Source organism: Planococcus citri, chromosome 5 (assembly GCF_950023065.1).
Source record: "Planococcus citri chromosome 5, ihPlaCitr1.1, whole genome shotgun sequence".
Classification (NCBI taxonomy): Eukaryota; Metazoa; Arthropoda; class Insecta; order Hemiptera; family Pseudococcidae; genus Planococcus; species Planococcus citri.
The window spans coordinates 49,807,654-49,824,645 of record NC_088681.1 but is presented as its reverse complement, the minus strand read 5'-3'; the positions used below and the strand labels follow the sequence as shown (position 1 = coordinate 49,824,645).

At 35.7% G+C, this 16,992-nt stretch overlaps 1 protein-coding gene across 1 annotated transcript; it reads right to left on the bottom strand.

The window, feature by feature from the left end:
* Positions 1-11,492: 11,492 nt before the first annotated feature.
* On the bottom strand, positions 11,493-16,724 carry LOC135848384 (uncharacterized). Its single transcript, XM_065368284.1, has one exon. The coding sequence runs from the start codon at positions 16,722-16,724 to the stop codon at positions 11,493-11,495; it is 5,232 nt and encodes a 1,743-aa protein (XP_065224356.1).
* Between the last annotated feature and the right edge of the window lie 268 nt (positions 16,725-16,992).

The window sequence follows — 16,992 nt, the reverse complement described above, 5'->3', positions numbered from 1 at the left end:
ATGGAATGCTAATAAAAATCCAACCAGTAAAAGTCAAAGAGGGAAGAGATAGTTTGGCAGTATATACCTGGGCTCTCCTCAGGGGGTCCTTGATTAACGTCTTCACGAAGGCTCTTGTTAATGTTATGCTCGCTGGACAACTGCGGGATACCATTAACAAATGATGTATTAATCAGAATAACACACTAGTTAGTCCAGGGATTACCAAATATCATCACCTGTTCCATCGTTCAGCTCCGTGTACCTAAACCTGCGCTTCTACAGGTGTTCTCCCTCCTCCTGGTTCTCTATTGTTTCGCTTGCAGATTAATTATCGCGAGTAAATTAATTTCCAAAATCAACCCAAGAAACCAGAGGGTCTTCCTAAGCAAACCTTTTATGAGAAAATCAGCCATTCCGAAGGATTATTCGACAGCAATCGCGATACCCCTGGATGAGATTCGATTCTACACTTTTGTCCATACTCTGATTGCTGCCAACACTATCAAATGTCCGAGACTAATAAGCGTTTATTCAGCAGTGTTACCACGTTCGCTGATTTATCGCCGACACTTAATATTTTGCCTCCTTTTCTAGCATACCATATTTACCTAGTTAACATATTCACACGACTCTCTCTCGTTGGTAGGTAGAGAGGTACACATTACACAAACGCTCACACACACCATCACACACGTCAAAAACCGTGGCCATTTTTTACTAATTATTGCCGTTTAAAATTAGATAATTTTAGAGTACGGCGTGGAAAATGATGTTTTTATTACCCGAACAGAATTCCTCTTCTGTGCCCACCATTCCACTATCGCATTATTTAATAGCCGGGTAATTTGAAACTATTTTGTATACAAATTACAAATTGTTAAGATCTTTTCGATGGCGTATTTAAGGCCACAGCAATAGCTAAAGGTATAAGGCAAAGGAAAGAGAGAAAAAACGAGTATTTTCTTTATAATTAATTCGAACTCGTTACCGATCTCGGACGTGTTTATTTATTTTATTTTATTTTTCAGTTTTCAAACCGCATACTACATAGACAAGACATAGAGGTACCTACGTATATGCATACTTAGATACGTATAAATTTAATTATACCTTGTCACAAGTTTATAGATATCTTTTAATACCTACACGTTAGTTGGGTGAAATTTTTCGACAATGTTCGATGCCTGTTGTGGAAAAAAAGTTTCAAAAAACCGATCAGTTTACAAACGTTTGAAATGCGATATCGAATTCGTTCCAAATTAGCATACAAGGTGCTCTTCCACTCCACTCCGCTCTACCAGTCTGGTCTGCTGTGGTGGAATGATAGCTGGATCGCGTGTATTCCTCCTATATTCGAACATGTATTAGGCTAATATCGGCGCCTTATCGAATTTCACCTTATCTATCATATATAAAGTCAATACTCATCTTGTGAGGGGAAAATATCGTTACAATCGAATATCGTATCCGTACGAGCGGAAATATTACCAACCAGTAGTCGCATAGCGTGGAGATGGAATAATTGAGGGCGTTTACTTTACTTTTTTTGCCACCCTATGATTTTACTTCGTTTAAAATTGGACGACCGACGATGTGGCTTTTTGAAGGGTGGTTTTTTGGTATAAGTGGGCGGTTTGGGTAATAATAAGTCTTATTAAAACGCCAGCTAGGTATAGATTAATTGATATTCGAGAGTCTAATTATGGTCTATTTCGTACAGATGATGATCTATTCCCGAACTGAACAGGTTGAAAGGTCGCAAATGGATTGGAAATATCTTTAGAGGGAAGAAGAGGGAAACAGATGGAAATCACAAGAAAAAATATAGAGCAAAAATATCAAAAGAATTCGAAAAAAAATTACCTAAATACTCGATTCAAATTGGCTCATTCACGATTCGAACGAATAAATTAAATTTTTCGTGAATCATTCGCGAACTATGTAACGATTCGGTGAAAATTATAGTCATAAAAACAACCCTACACCGAAGATTCATTCCCCATCTGGATGATAAACATTACACAAGAACTGAAAAAACCGTTCGCGAACGAAATGAATCGTTCGTCTTGAAAAAATGACCAAAAAAATTTCAACTCTACACTTTGAACAAATGCGATTCTATTTTTCGACGTTCGCAGCGCAGATGATTCGCACAAAAAGAATGATTCGTTCGCGAACGATTTGATGTCTTTGTTCTGGGAAAACGATTCAAAGTCGATTTTTTGTTTTAATATCACTGCACAAAAACAAAAATATCGGACTCGAAAGATAATCGTTCGCGAACGAATCAGTTCTGTAGTCAAGGAAAACATTACATCGTATTTTACTCATATCAACTGATCGATATTACATTTTTTTACAGAGAATTGTTCGCGAACGAAATGAATCGTTTGTCAAAAAAATCGTCCACGAAAAACCTCACCGTTCTATAGTCGGGGAGCCTAATTAAGGATGAATTGCACCCCCCCCCCCCGTCGATCCTCCGGGGCAACTTTTTTCTTAAAGGGGGAGTCCTAAGGAACATTTCTAGCCCTTGTACTCAAAAAAAAAAGGGGGCCCTACTTACAAAATGGCGGATATTTTGATTGTCAGGTCAGCTGAAATCGCAAATTTTGCGTTCCAACATAGGTCTTGCACAAAATTTTTCAAACTATACAAAGGTAGATCGAAAAATTACACAAAATCTCATCAGCTGTCAAAATTTCAAGTGCTAAAGTGCGTTTTTCGATTTTTGGTGAATTTTTGAAAATCAAATTAGGCCAAAAATGAGGGGAAAAATCAAAATTTTACCAAATTGACCCAGAAAGCTGAAATTTGGGATACACCCTATTTTCGACATGCCAAATCGATTGGAAACTACCAGGTTTTTGAAACTCGAAATTCCCACAAAATTTCATCAAAATGGAGATGGAAACCCGAAATTTACCCTGCGAACTAATTTCAATACACCACGAAGTACACTGCAGTTAGATTTCAAGTCGTTTTGGAGCCTCCAGCGACTTTTTGAAAATTACTGGAGCCTCCAGGAGATTTTTGAATCTTTAAATTTCCTAAAAAATTCATCAAACGGAGATGGAAAGTCAAAATTCATTCTGCAAACTAATTTCAATACGTCACGAAGTCGTCTGCTGGGGGATTTCAAGTCGTTTTGGAGCCTCCAGCGACTTTTTGAGAAATCATGTGGTGTTTTTTGGAAAATTGAAATTTCCAAAAAGTAGCTGGAAGCTTCAAAATCATTTGAAACCAACACGTAGTCGACTTCATATGGTATTGAAATTAGTTTGCGAAGTAAATTTCAGCTTGCCAACTCCATTTGAAAAAATGTTGCGGGAATTTTCAGTTTCAAAAATCTACTGGAGGCTCCAGTAATTTTCAAAAAGTCGCTGGATTGTCCAAAATGATTTGAACCCACTTGAAGTCGTCTTCAGAGGATGTTAAAATTGGAGTGTAGAGTAAATTTCAGCTTTCCATCGCAATTTTATGAAATTTCTAGGAAATTTAAAGTTTCAATAATCTCCTGGGGGCTCCAGTAATTTTCAAATAATCGCTGGATGCTCCAAAACAACTTGAAATCCCCTGCAGTTGGCTTCGTAGCGTATTGAAATTAGTTTGCAGAGTAAATTTCGGCTATCCAACTCCATTTGGTGAAACTTTGTGGGAATTTCGAGTTTCAAAAATCTGCTGGAGGCTCCAGAACTGCTCAAAACGATTTGAAACAGTTTCCAATCGATTTGGCATGTCGAAAATAGAGAGTATCCCAAATTTCAGCTTTCTGGGTCAATTTGGTAAAATTTTGATTTTTTCCCTCATTTTTGGCCTGAATTCGATTTTCAAAAATTCACCAAAAATAAAAAAAACGCACTTTAGCACTTAAAATTTCGACAGCTGATAAAAGTTTGTTTGATCTTTCGATCTACTTTTGTACAGTTTGAAAAATTTTGTGCAAGTCCTATGTTGGAACGCAAAATCTGCGATTTCGGCTGAACTGTCAATCAAAATGGCCGCCATTTTGTAAGTAGGACCACTTTTTTTTAGTACAAGGGCTAGAAATGTTCCTTAGGACTCCCCCTTTAAGAAAAAAGTTGCCCCGGAGGATTGACGGGGGGGGGGTGTCATTTATCCTTAAGTGGACTCCCCGACTACTATTCTTGAAAAACTAAAGCAGAGGCCTGTTTTTATAATTCAACGTTCGCAAACGATTCGCTCAAAAATAATTATTCGTTCGCGAACGAATCTATCTATGTTTTTGATGTGCTGAGAAAGAAATTCAGTAGGGTGTTTTTTTTTCATTTCTTTATATGTACATATCAGAATAATGAGCTAGAAAAATGAATCGTTCGCGAACGAATGAGTCAAGTATTAAGTCAAGCGAATCATTTAAGGCTAGAACAATTCCGAAATTTCGACATACTCCACTGATTAATATTTCTTATGAAAAGGAAATCATTTACGAACGAATAAATAATTTGTTTGAAAGAATTCCTCCATTGAACAGATTTCGAACAAATCAATTCAACCTTGATAAAATGAATCGTTCGCGAACGAAAGTCAACTAATAATTTTGTAGATCGAAAGATGAATTCAAACATTCTCAGTTTTCCATTTCCCTGCAATAAAAAAAAACGTTCGCGAACGAAATGAATCGTTCGTCAGAAAAAAAAACACCAAAAAAATGTCAACTCTACATTTTGGAAAATTAAAGCAGCAATTTGATTTCATTTTTCGACATTCGCAGCGCAGATGATTCGCACAAAAGGAATGATTCGTTCGCGAACGATTTGATGTTCTTGTTCTGAAAAAAACATTCAAATTGAAATCGTGGTTTTGTTTTCATTTAATTGCACAAAAAGCAAGAATATAAGACTCCAAGGATGAATCGTTCGCGAACGAATGAATTCTTCATTCAAGGAAATAATCCAAGAACTGCTCCGTATTTGACTCATACCAACTGATCGATATTAAATTTTTCAACAGGGAATGGTTCGCGAACGAAATGAATCATTTTGTCAGAAAAATCATTCACAAAAAAATTGTTCGCGAACGAAATGAATCATTTGTCAGAAAAATCATTCACAAAAAACCTTACTACTCTGTTCTTGAAAAACTAAAACAACGATCTGTTTTTATAATTCAACGTTCGCAAATGATTCGCTCACAAATAATTATTCGTTCGCGAACGATTCGATTTTGATGTGCTGAGAAAAAAATTCAGCAGTGTGTTTTTTTAAGCCAAATTTTTATAAATTTCATTTGATTATACATACTTATTAAAATGATGAGCTTGGAAAACGAATCGTTCGCGAACGAATGATTCAAGTATTCAGTCAAGCGGCTCATTCCGGACTGAAGTCTGAAACAATTCCGTAATTTCGATTCACTCCACCGGGTAAGTATTTTTTATGAAAAATAAATCATTCGCGAACGAATCAATTATTTTGTCAGAAGAATCCTCCACGAACGACTCGGCTGAACTTAATATGCACAATAGATAGAATAGCTTTTTGCTGAACGAACGAACGAACGAACGAACCAATGAATCACTCATACATAAAAATCATCATACAAGAACGACTTCATCAGCTGATTCGACTCTCACCTTTCCATAATTATTCCCCATCAAAAAAAATCGTTCGTGAACGAAACGATTGATCATTCTGCCAAGAGAATCCTCCACAAATAACTTGAATTAGTTGCGAATTAACTAGATTTACGAGCACCATGCTTTTCTCTCATTTTACTCCATATTCGCCACAAATACACTTGGAAAAAATTAATCGTTCGCGAACGAATTAATTATCCTGTCAATAAAATCCTTTATTTCAAGAATGATTCCAATGAATGGGACTGGGATTTTGAATTTTCAAATAGAAGTCTTCTAACTTTGTTTCATTTGCTCGGAGAAAAACGAATGTTTAATTTGTTAATGAACGAATAAGTAGGTACTTTGATTAAAAGAATAGTTCACGAACGACTTTATTAATCTGCCTTCCGATGATCAAATCAATTTTTGAAGAAAAAACAATCCTTCATGAACGACTTATTCGACTTGAATTCAACTCAGGAACGTAAAGAAAAATATTGGCTCGAAAAATGAACCGTTTGCGAACGAATGAATCAGTTGATCAATCGAATCGTTTGAAAACCATTTTGCTGACCAGATTTGATTTTGGTTTCCAAGTAATCAAGATTTCGTTTGGGAACGAATCGCTGATTACGACCTTTCAATGATTAAATCTGAATCTTCAAAATTGAATTCAGTCTCCTCTTTATGATTCACTCTACTCACTCAAATGAACAAATCATTCGCGAATAATTGGAAAAAATGGGGGAAATGATTCATCAAATCAGCTGCTCAACATCAACAATAACAATTTTACAATTTTTTCTTCAGGAATATTAAAACTTTTATAATACAATAAAGACACAAGTATACGTCGTGAATCATTTTTTAATGTTTATTCGAGTCCGCAGATCTCCTCTCTCCTAAAGGATTTTACTCAACCAAATTTACCAGTGTATGATTGAATCCACTGCATATACATATAAAGAACACCTGTCGAAATAGCTCGTATTGAAATGCATAAAAAAATACAGGAACAACTCTCAAACTCTCCAACTAGTGCATATCCAAGCTGCATAAACGATCGAAGATACAGGAGATTTTATTATACACATTGTATAGTGTAATCTTAATTCGTAAAAAAAAGAAAAAAAAAGGTAAGAGAAGGTTTTGAATTAAGCCATAAAGCGGTTATCTAAACTGGAGATTTATTCGATGTTTGAGGCTGGAAATGATAGAAAATTAACAAGACTATACATTTATGACTTCTTGACACTATATTTACATTCTATCAGAACCGGTTCACCGGGTGGTAGGTAAATACACCTACGAGATGGGAATAAAAATGGCGGAAAAGGCGCGGAAAAACTAATTTCAGCCGCGTCGTCGTAATTCGTACGTACATATAAAATTCTCGTACACAGTATGCATCTATTCGCGACGATAATAACGCGCGCGTCTCGTCGATGTAATAATTTTGGCGAAATAAATCGTTAAATAAAGAGAAGATTCGAACCAGAAAAAAAAACCAAAAACGAATCGACGTGTATCCAGAAATCGGATCAATTTACCAATTTTCTTCAATATTTTCGCGAACAAAAACTTGTAAAAACGAAAATGGCAAAACCAATTTAAAATACTCGAAGGAAATGTCGCATAAATATGCCAAAAGGGAATTGAAAAACAAATTTAGAATAAGTGATAAAAATTGAACGTACACGGAAATCGGTGCCAATATAAGCAAAAAGCTATTTTTCAATTGAGCAAAATTACTATCGTTTGTTTATTACGTTCCCAATAGAAAAGCGTAATAGAGCTGGAAACTTTTATGTACTTTCAACCATTACTGCGGGTATTGGTTGAAACTTGAAACTTATATACAAATACCCGAAGGATTTTTTTAGCGAAAAGTAAAAAAAAAACAAAACAAAAAGAAAATAACGGTTGTGGAATTTCCACCGTATCGATAGTTTTTGCGAGTAAAGGTTTAAGGGCATTCGTACCATAGTAGTATACAATATACGTACGAAATTTCCAAAGAGTAGGGGGGTTTTATTGAGGTTAAACTATTTGAAGGGTATTTGCGAATAAGAAGAAGGAAACTTGAAACTTTTCATGTGTTTCGCGTAAAAACCATCGGTTTTAATTTGACGAGCGCATGTTTTGTCGTCGATTTACTCGCGTAAATTACTTTTCCTCGTCGAGTAATCTTATTCTATGAGAATTGAGTACGACGGATGCACTTGACATTGGATACGAGTATGATGTGATCGAGATATAAAAGCCTGAGTTGTTTTTTTTTCAAGTTCAATTTTTATGAACAAAACCGTGATTGCTTTTTTGTCTTTCATTTTCTTCTTTTTTTTTTGCAATATTTGAAATACATAAATATTTTCTCATTTCAAACATCCCCTCCCCATAGTTGTTTTGGTCTATGAGGGAATAAATTCATAAAATTTTAGCAATAGGTAGGTTATAAAGTATATGTAATTACAAAAAAAAAAAATGAAACGCTTCAATTCAACTTTTGAAAATTGCCTTTTCATGAAAAAAGTAGGTAGGTACAATTTGAATATTCAACAATTTATCCATTTTGAAAAATCAATTCAAGAATATTAAAATGTTCACTTTAGCAGAAATTACCATGAATTATAAAAAATTGACTTACATGTAGCGTATATTATCATGTTTCTTGTTCTTATATCGCACAAATTTGTACTCGCCTGAAACAAAAAAAAAACAGGTATTAATAGATATCAGTGTGACAATCATTTCACAAAGTGCATGGAAAACAACTGAGAACATTAAATTAATTTTTTTAACCAAAAATTTGGCACAAGTAATAATAAAATTTCACTTGACCTCCTATTTTCCTCACTCCAAATTGAGGTATTTTTAGGAGGAGGAGCGACGAAGGACATTTTTGAATTAACCTATTGTTGTTAATTGTTATGCATCATTTTTGTTGTATTAATTAAAGACTCACTTCTAAACCAATGAGATTCAGAATCAAAATTAGCGATTCACTTTTATTGCGACAGATATTTGGTTGAATTAAAACTGAATTTCGATACAGGTATTTGTACAAAAAATCATGATTCATGACTCACTTTTGAAACCCGAGGAAAGGTGAAGTTGATAAAAATTTGTTATGAAATTTCATCATCTGCAAAATTTTTCAGTATTTCATTCCCCCACTTTAACGACTTCGGCAACTCTTCATCATCATTCATCAGTAAAATGTTTACTTCGTCACAAAATTGGAATGAAAGGGGGGTAAGATGACAGAGAGGGGGGAGGGAGGCCAGATCTCACAAAAATTGTGTATGGAAATTTGAAATTGAGAACTTGAAAAGTCCCATAAGATTACACTACTCTGATTCATTTGTTGACTTTAATCCAGAAATGTTGAGGGGTGCATTTCCTTGCCCTCCTCTCCTAACTTGATAGACTTGAAACAAGCAATTCTTTATACTGGTATATGCTGAAACCCCTACGCACGTCGTTTATGCTGCCATCACGAGATATTATTTTCAAGAAAATTAACTGTCTGTAGAAACGAGGCCAACGATTCCACTAAATCGAAAAAATGAAAAGAACCTCCTTTTGATGACTTTTGAATGACCAAATTTTCACTTTTGGACAAACTATTTTTTTAAATCACGTTTTGCACAATTCAAGGACTTTTTCGACTAAAAAATCGATGCAAATATGTATTTAAATTTGTGACACGAAGGACTTGGGAGGAACATTCAAAGAGGGATAATAATTTTGAAAATTGATATTCTTACGAATTCACGAACCCACTGAAATATGATTAATGTATCATCTCCAATTTAAAATTTCAAAACAAAACATCAAGTTTAAAAATTTTTTACACTTTTACTCGCTATTAAAATTCTTGATGATTTCATCCAAAAAATAAAAATATTTTTTAAATTTAAGAACATAAGAATTTTATAGCTTGTTAAAAATTTTAGTTTTATGTTTTAAAACAACGTTTTTTTGAATCTCGAATTTTAAAATGATTTTTTTTTCAAAATCCGACCCTTTTTTCCCATTATGTCGCCCCATTTCACCAACTGACAAAAACATTTCTCAACCAGACAAAGCAAGATCCAAAGAGCATGCAAAAACACCCTACCGCTCAAAATTTCTGAGGACAAAAGTTCATTTTTCAACTTTTCATGAATTTTTAAAAGGAAAATTTTGGTCAAAATGTGAAAAAATTAAAATTTTATCTAATCGAGCTAGATAGCTGCAATTTTGTACCCATTTATACTGTAAAGGGTGTTCCAGAAATCGTCTGTCAAAATTCAACTGCAGATGGTACTCGAGCAGGGTGTCCACTCATTTCTGGAAATGATTTTTCCTGGCTTTTCCAGGTTTTCCAGACTAAATTTCTAGACAATTTTTTCCAATTTTCTGTACTTGAATACCCCACACTTTAATTACCTAGAGAAGTTTCAGGGGGGGGGGGGGTTCATAAGTTCATCTTCGAACTGGAATACGTCTTCGGATATAAAAAACATCTGGGAAAACTTCAATTGTCAACTTTTTTATTCAGAATTTTTTATGATGAAAATTCAAAAAGGCCGCGTCAAGAACTGGGGTAGAAAAATATCAATTTTGCCAAATGATGTAATATTCATAAATGACATGAACATTTTTCTTTGCTTCTTTGAATTTTTGGAGGCCTTATACGTGAAATTTGTTTATATCAAAATGAGAAACAAAATTGGCTCGAGGGAAACGAGGGCAAGAGCTTTTGAAAATTTTCATTTCAGGATGCCTAAAAACGAGGTTTTTTTAATGACGAGTTCATTTTTTGGTTTTTAAAATTTTAGAATTGGAATGATGTTTTTTTTGAAGGAAATTACTTTTGAAAAGGGAAAGAGTACAGGCTCGAGCGAAGCAAGGGCAGAAGCTTTTTGAAAATTTGAATTTTGAGAGGCATAAAAACGAGATTTTTCAATTTGAGAACGAGTAGTTTATTTTTTGGCTTTTAAAATTTTAGAATTTGAATGATGTTTTTTCTTAAGGAATTTGATTTTGAAAAAGAAAACGGAACAGGCCCAAGTGGGAGCGAAGCTGTTGTAAATTTTTACTTGGAGAGGCATAAAAACGATGGGTTTTGGTGAGGAGTTCATTTTTTGGCTTCAAATAAGCTCGACTTGTGCTTGTGGAATATAAAAATTTTCATTTTTCGAAAATTTGTGTTTCGAGAAGTACAAAATATCATTTTCCTTTCATCACAGGTCCTTATTCAAAATTTGCAATTGATCGTTTTTTCAAAATTACCGGAATTTTGGGTGAAAATTACAAAATTCTCTGGCTTTTCCAGACCGACCAAATTCCCTGACTTTTCTGTGAACACCCTGTCGAGGAGACGAACAAAAAATGTTAAGTATAATGACTGGTTGTCTATTTTGTGAACTGAAAGAGCCACGGGCTTCACAAAATTAGAAATTTACTCATTTTGAAAAAAACATTTAAAAAAAGAACCTTTTTGAATCATTTAAATGATGCCCAAAACTCATAGTACTCGAGTAGACGAGCAAAATGACAAGTATCCTATCTCTAAAATTGAAGAGGTTTCTCAAATTGCTCAAATTTGAGTAAATTAAAATGATTTTAAAATGATTAATTGCGAGAAATGAAACAATTAACTGCGGTTTTCACCATTTTTTAATAACGAATAAAAAACATAGGTTTTTCTTATTTTCTTGAAACTAGAGTAAAAATTAGGTAATTTTATTGGCTTTATTCACGACGCTCGTGACATTCCAGGCGGAAAAAGAAAATTTTGAAAATGCTAAAATGATACAAAATTTTACGAAAAATTGAAACGTAAAAAACACAACTTAATTCTAAGATCAAACTCCAAAATCGAAATTTAAATGTAAAATAAAGTAAAAATACAGGTTAAAAAATGAAACGAACTTTGAATTTATTCGAAGATTTCTTCTACTGAAATCTCTGGCTCATCCCAATCATCATCAGGAGATTGGAACTGATTTTCCATAGGAATACTGTCATTCTGAGCTTCGGATTCGGAAGATAATTCCAATGGATAAATCTCACATAACGGACGAATGATAATTCCATTTTTCGTTTTAATGGAAAGTGATCGGACTTCGTTGTCATCACTCTGATGGATTTTCACGACTTTTCCCATTTTCCAGTTGTTTCGTTTTATGTTCTTTTCGGCGATGAGAATGATTTCGCCTATTTTTGGTTGATTTTTGGACACCTTTTTCGGAAAATGATGAATTAACGATTGATTTCGTAAGTGTTGGAGGTAGGAGGTTTTCCACATTGACCAAAATTTGTCTCCAATTTCGTTTGCTTGTTTCCACAGCTTGATAACATGTTCAGCTTTTCCAAGCTGCTCAGCTGTGACAGAGTGATTTTCCTCTTCGAAATGAGTTTTCAGGAAATGATTTGGCGCTAAAACTAACTCGTTTTCAGCCGAATCTGCGGATACATACGTCAGTGGCCTTCCATTCAACGTTGATGCGATTTCCGCAAGTGCGGTTCGGATAAGCGATTCGTTCAGGGCAATGTTATGGAAGGTTTTAAAAAGAGCATTTTTTGTCAATCCGATTAAACGCTCGTATGCGCCACCCATCCAGGGTGAGTGTTCCGGGATGTATTTCCATTTCCACTCATGAGTAAATATATCTTGAAATGCTCGTTCTACTGCCTTGAACTGCGGCGCGTTATCAGATAAAATGAGATGGGGGGTAGAACGACGAGCAAACACACGACGCAATGCTAGGAATACTTCTTCAGTCGTCATATCTGGCAGTAATTCCAGGTCGATAGCGCGAATAATTAAATCTGTAACTATTACAACGTACCGTTTCACATTATTCACGTAAATGGGCCCAAAAGTATCGATACCCACATTCTGGAAAGGTGTTATCATGTTTTGGAGACGAAATGCCGGCAAATCGGATCGCTGAGGTTGATCGAATGGACGTGCGATGAATCGTTTACATTTTGGGCAGTTTTGAATGCTATTAAACACTGCGCGTCTGCCACTAGGTATCCAAAACCTGCGGCGAATCGAATGCAAAGTGTAACTTGTGCCAGCGTGAAACAGTAATTCATGTTCGTGGTGTATGAGTAACTTCACAAATGATGAGTTGTTGGCTCGAGGTAACAAGATCGGAGCTTTTTCATTAGGTGAGAGAGGTGCATACTTGAATCTTCCTCCACAACGTAATAACCCAGCTTCGTCATCGATGAATAGATTGAGTTTCGAAATGAGCTTATGACTTTTCTTCTCTCGAAGTGCGGCGAAAACGTCATAATAATGATTCAACTGTTCTGCTTTAATCCACAATTGTTGAGCTGAGTACAAAGTATGTCGTGTGGGAAAGATTTTGCGAATTTTCACGTAGTTGAAATCAGCAAATAACTTTGTCATGTAAGTCGTAATACTTAATAGCTTCAAATATGAACTATATTTCTCCGGATCAATACCGAACGGATAGCTGGAAACTGTCGTTGTCGTATGTAAAACTGTTGCTTTCGGTTCGTTGTTATCAGGTTCGGGTACAGTATCATCTTTCAAAAACGGAGGCGGCCAAATTTCACTGTTTTTTATCAGCCAATCTGGACCTTGAAACCATCGTGACGTCTGTAATTTCTCGAAAGTGATTTCTCTGGTAGAAATATCTGCTGGATTTTCATGAGTTGGAATATACCGAAATTCCAAATTATCGACGTTGTTAATAAAATCGATTCTTCGTTGAATGAAAACAGGTAAGATTTTGTTGTTTAAAATCCAGCTCAAAACGCATTTTGAGTCACACCAAACAATTTGCTTTTTAAATTGCAAGTGTAATGTATCACGTAAGTATAAAATAGTTTTCACAGCCAAAATGACTGCAAATAACTCTAACTGTGGAATGGAATAATCAGGTTTGATTGGCGCAATTTTCGCCTTCGCCATAATAAAAAACGTTTGAACTTCATCGTTGACTTTCTTGCGAACATAAATACAGCATGCGTACGCTTTTTCAGATGCGTCTGAGAATGCATGAAGTTCAAGTTCAGAAGAAATATCTTCCATTTCGAATTGAAAACGTTTCAGGGTTGTTTGCGTTGCTAGAATCAATTCTTGTCGAATTTGTTTCCATTGATTAACGTAATTTTCGGAGATAATATCGTCCCAATCGTATTTTTCAACATGCAATTTCTGTATAAAAAGTTTCGCCGAAATGAGTAAAGGAACAAACCAGCCACAAGGATCGAAAAACATCACTGCTTCGCTTACTACTTGTCGCATAGTGGTGCATTTTTCATTGACGTGTATACTTTGTATTTTCAAAACATCTCGATATGGATTCCAGGAAACACCTAAAATCGACACTGTTTTAGAACTGTTATATTTTTCAGGGGGAATTGCTGCGCGTACTTCTTCGCTATTAGTCGACCATGAACGTAAATTCATCGAACAATCTTCGAAAATTTTTACTGCCTGATGATAGAATTCGATCGCTTCTTTCTTTTCAGGAACACCAGTGATAACGTTATCAACGTAAATGTCTCGTAGAATCAGTAGTACCACTTTGAAAAATATTTTTGCATATTTTTGAAGATGATAACGTACGGTTGCGTTTAAGATGAAAGGACTAGCAATTATACCAAATAGAATTCTGGCAAAACGAAGAATACGTAGGTTTTTTCCAGTTGCAGGTAAACGATGATCGTGTAACCAAAGAAACCGAACGAAATCTCTGTCTGTGGGATGAATCATCAGCTGATGGAAAGCTTTCTCGATGTCGCTTATCAGTGCAATAGTGTGAAGTCGAACACGTAATATTATTCCACAACCATTTGCTAATAAATTACTGCCTTTGTAAATGAGATCGTTGATCGATTTTGCTGCTTTTGAAACTTTCGCAGATCCGTCATAAACAATACGTAACGATGTAGACTTCTCTGGTGTGATGATAGGGTGATGCGGTAAGTAGTGTACTTGAACAGCTGATTTTTCGATACGTTCGTTTACCTCTTCAATGATACCAGCTTTTAACTGCGTTTCGATGATGTTATTATATTCGTTGAAATTTTCATCCGTGAGCGTACGTTGCAATGATTTTAATCGTCCTACTGCGAGACCGAAGTTATCAGGAAGGGAAGGGGGAAAATCTTTCCATGGCCAACGTATTTGATATCGTTTCTCTGTGAACTCGATGTTTTCATAAAACTGCTCCAAAGCGATTTGTTCTTGCTGAATCTCGGATAACGGAGGTTCTTTGATTCCTAGAGAATCTAATTCACACAGCTGTTTTATAGCTGCAGACGGAGACATTTGAAATAGTGCTGATTTCTGATGAGAATTACTAGCTTGACGTCCAACTAGCATCCAGCCAAATGGAGTATTAAAAAGATGCAAACCAGTGTTGACCGTAATCTTCGATTCAGGCTTGATAATATCGAAATAATAATCGCTTCCGAGTAAAATATCAATCGGTTCAGTTTTACCTGGGTTAATGAATTTTTTATCGGCATGTTCTGGGTATGATTCGATGAACGAGCTGTATTCGAATAAATGAACACCTTGAGGTACTTGTTGAATGGTGTCCGCAACAACTTCTACGTTGAATTCTTTATTGTTGCTCAGGATGAACGAAGTTGATGCGGTACGTATTTTTATCGGTTGATCGACGGCAAAAACTTTGACAGGTGTGGTTTGAAATTTAGATAATTTTAAACCCAATCGACGAGCTGCTGTTTCACTTATGTACGTATCGTTGCTGCCGTTATCGAATAGAATGCGAGCGTTGTATTTTTGTTGATTGGTTGGATTAATAACAGTTAAAAGTGCCGTAGTATGAGCTCCTTGATGCGTACGTACAAAGTTGACAGATTTTTCGTTGGTGTGTTTATTATCAGTGTCGCCAGTGCCGCTGGTGCCGGATGCTGTTTCAGTTATCGGGGGTTTGTTTGAATGCGGTGTACCATCTTTTTTATCATACTGAGCCGGACACAATGATGCGTGATGACGATTCATTTGTTTACAGAAACGACAGGTAACGTTTTTTGTACAAGCATTTTGTCTGTGTTCTTTGCTTAGGCAACGATAACATCGATCTTTCAACTGATTGCGTCGTTCAGTTGCAGTAGGGAAAGCTGTACATTCATTTGAATAATGCTTTTGTTTACAAAAAACGCAAAACGGAATAGGTCGATCTTGTTTACAGGTACCCGTTGGTGGTTTATAATGCGACGAATTCGGTGGTGTAGATGTGACGAGTGCTGCAGTTACGGCATGTTGACGAGAATCTTCATTGAGAACGATATTGTGTGCTTTAGCTGAAGCTTCTAAACTGTTCCGTAACTGAACGTATTTCAAAACTTCGGCTTGGAATTCGGAAATTGATGGTTTGCTTTGAATACATATTTTTTGCACTAGCCAGAACGGATATTTAAAATAAACTTTGTCCCGTAAAGGCGCATACTCGTCAGGTTTTTGACCATGTGACATAAGAGCAGTCAATAAACCTTCTAACTCGTAATATGTTTTGGAAATACTTGCCGTTGTGTTACGTGCTCGTGGAAGATTATCTAGTTTGATGTATAAGGCGGATACCACTTCTTTTTCGTTATCGTATTCAGCTTTTAAACTGGAAATTGCTAGATCAAAATTATGGTCACTCAACTTTAGGTGAGCAATAACTTTGGCCGGTCCACCAATCAATAACGATTTCAAATGTTGTAACTTCTCACTTTTCGTTATGGGAACGTTACCATATTTGAGCTGAAATGCTTCCATGAAACTGCTGAACTGAGTAATATCTCCATCGAATGGCGTAATTTCAATTTCTGGAATTTTTCTAGCGATGTTGTTACTAACTGGTGTCGTGTTCGGTTGAACTGAAATTTCCCCAGCTTTAACAAGAACTCGATTTGCTCGTGCGGATAAACGTTTGGCCGAAGCTAATGGACCCAATGCTTGTGTAAAATCGTAGGGAAGCGTTTTTTTCGATATTGGACGAAAACCTTCGAGTTGTGAAGCGTCTACTTCCATCTCATCGAAACTGTTTCTAAGTTGCTCAATATTTACCGGTGTTGTTGCTAATGCGTTTGTGATGGCTGCTACCGATGTGTTTAGGTTTTCCAACCAAATGTTGAATTCTGATTCGAGTGTTTGATCGAGTGCCATGATGCGTGAATGAATGAATGAGTGTGTGCGAACGAACAAATGTGTAAAAATGCGTCAAAAAATGTGTTAAAAAATGTTCAAAAAATGCAAAAAACACGTGCGAGAATGCGGAATGCGCGGCACAATTGCCATAATGATTTACTTCGTGGATTTAATCGCGAACGATTAAATTTTTGTTTCGATGTGTCGTGGTGAAAAATTGAAAAAAGATATCAAAAAATGTGATAAAAATTAATGTGGGGGCTGAAGGCACGAGGGGCTAGATTAG

What these genes read in the sequence shown, in the direction of transcription:
- LOC135848384 (XM_065368284.1), bottom strand. Translation starts at nt 16,724, where the DNA reads ATGGCACTCGATCAAACACTCGAATCAGAATTCAACATTTGGTTGGAA.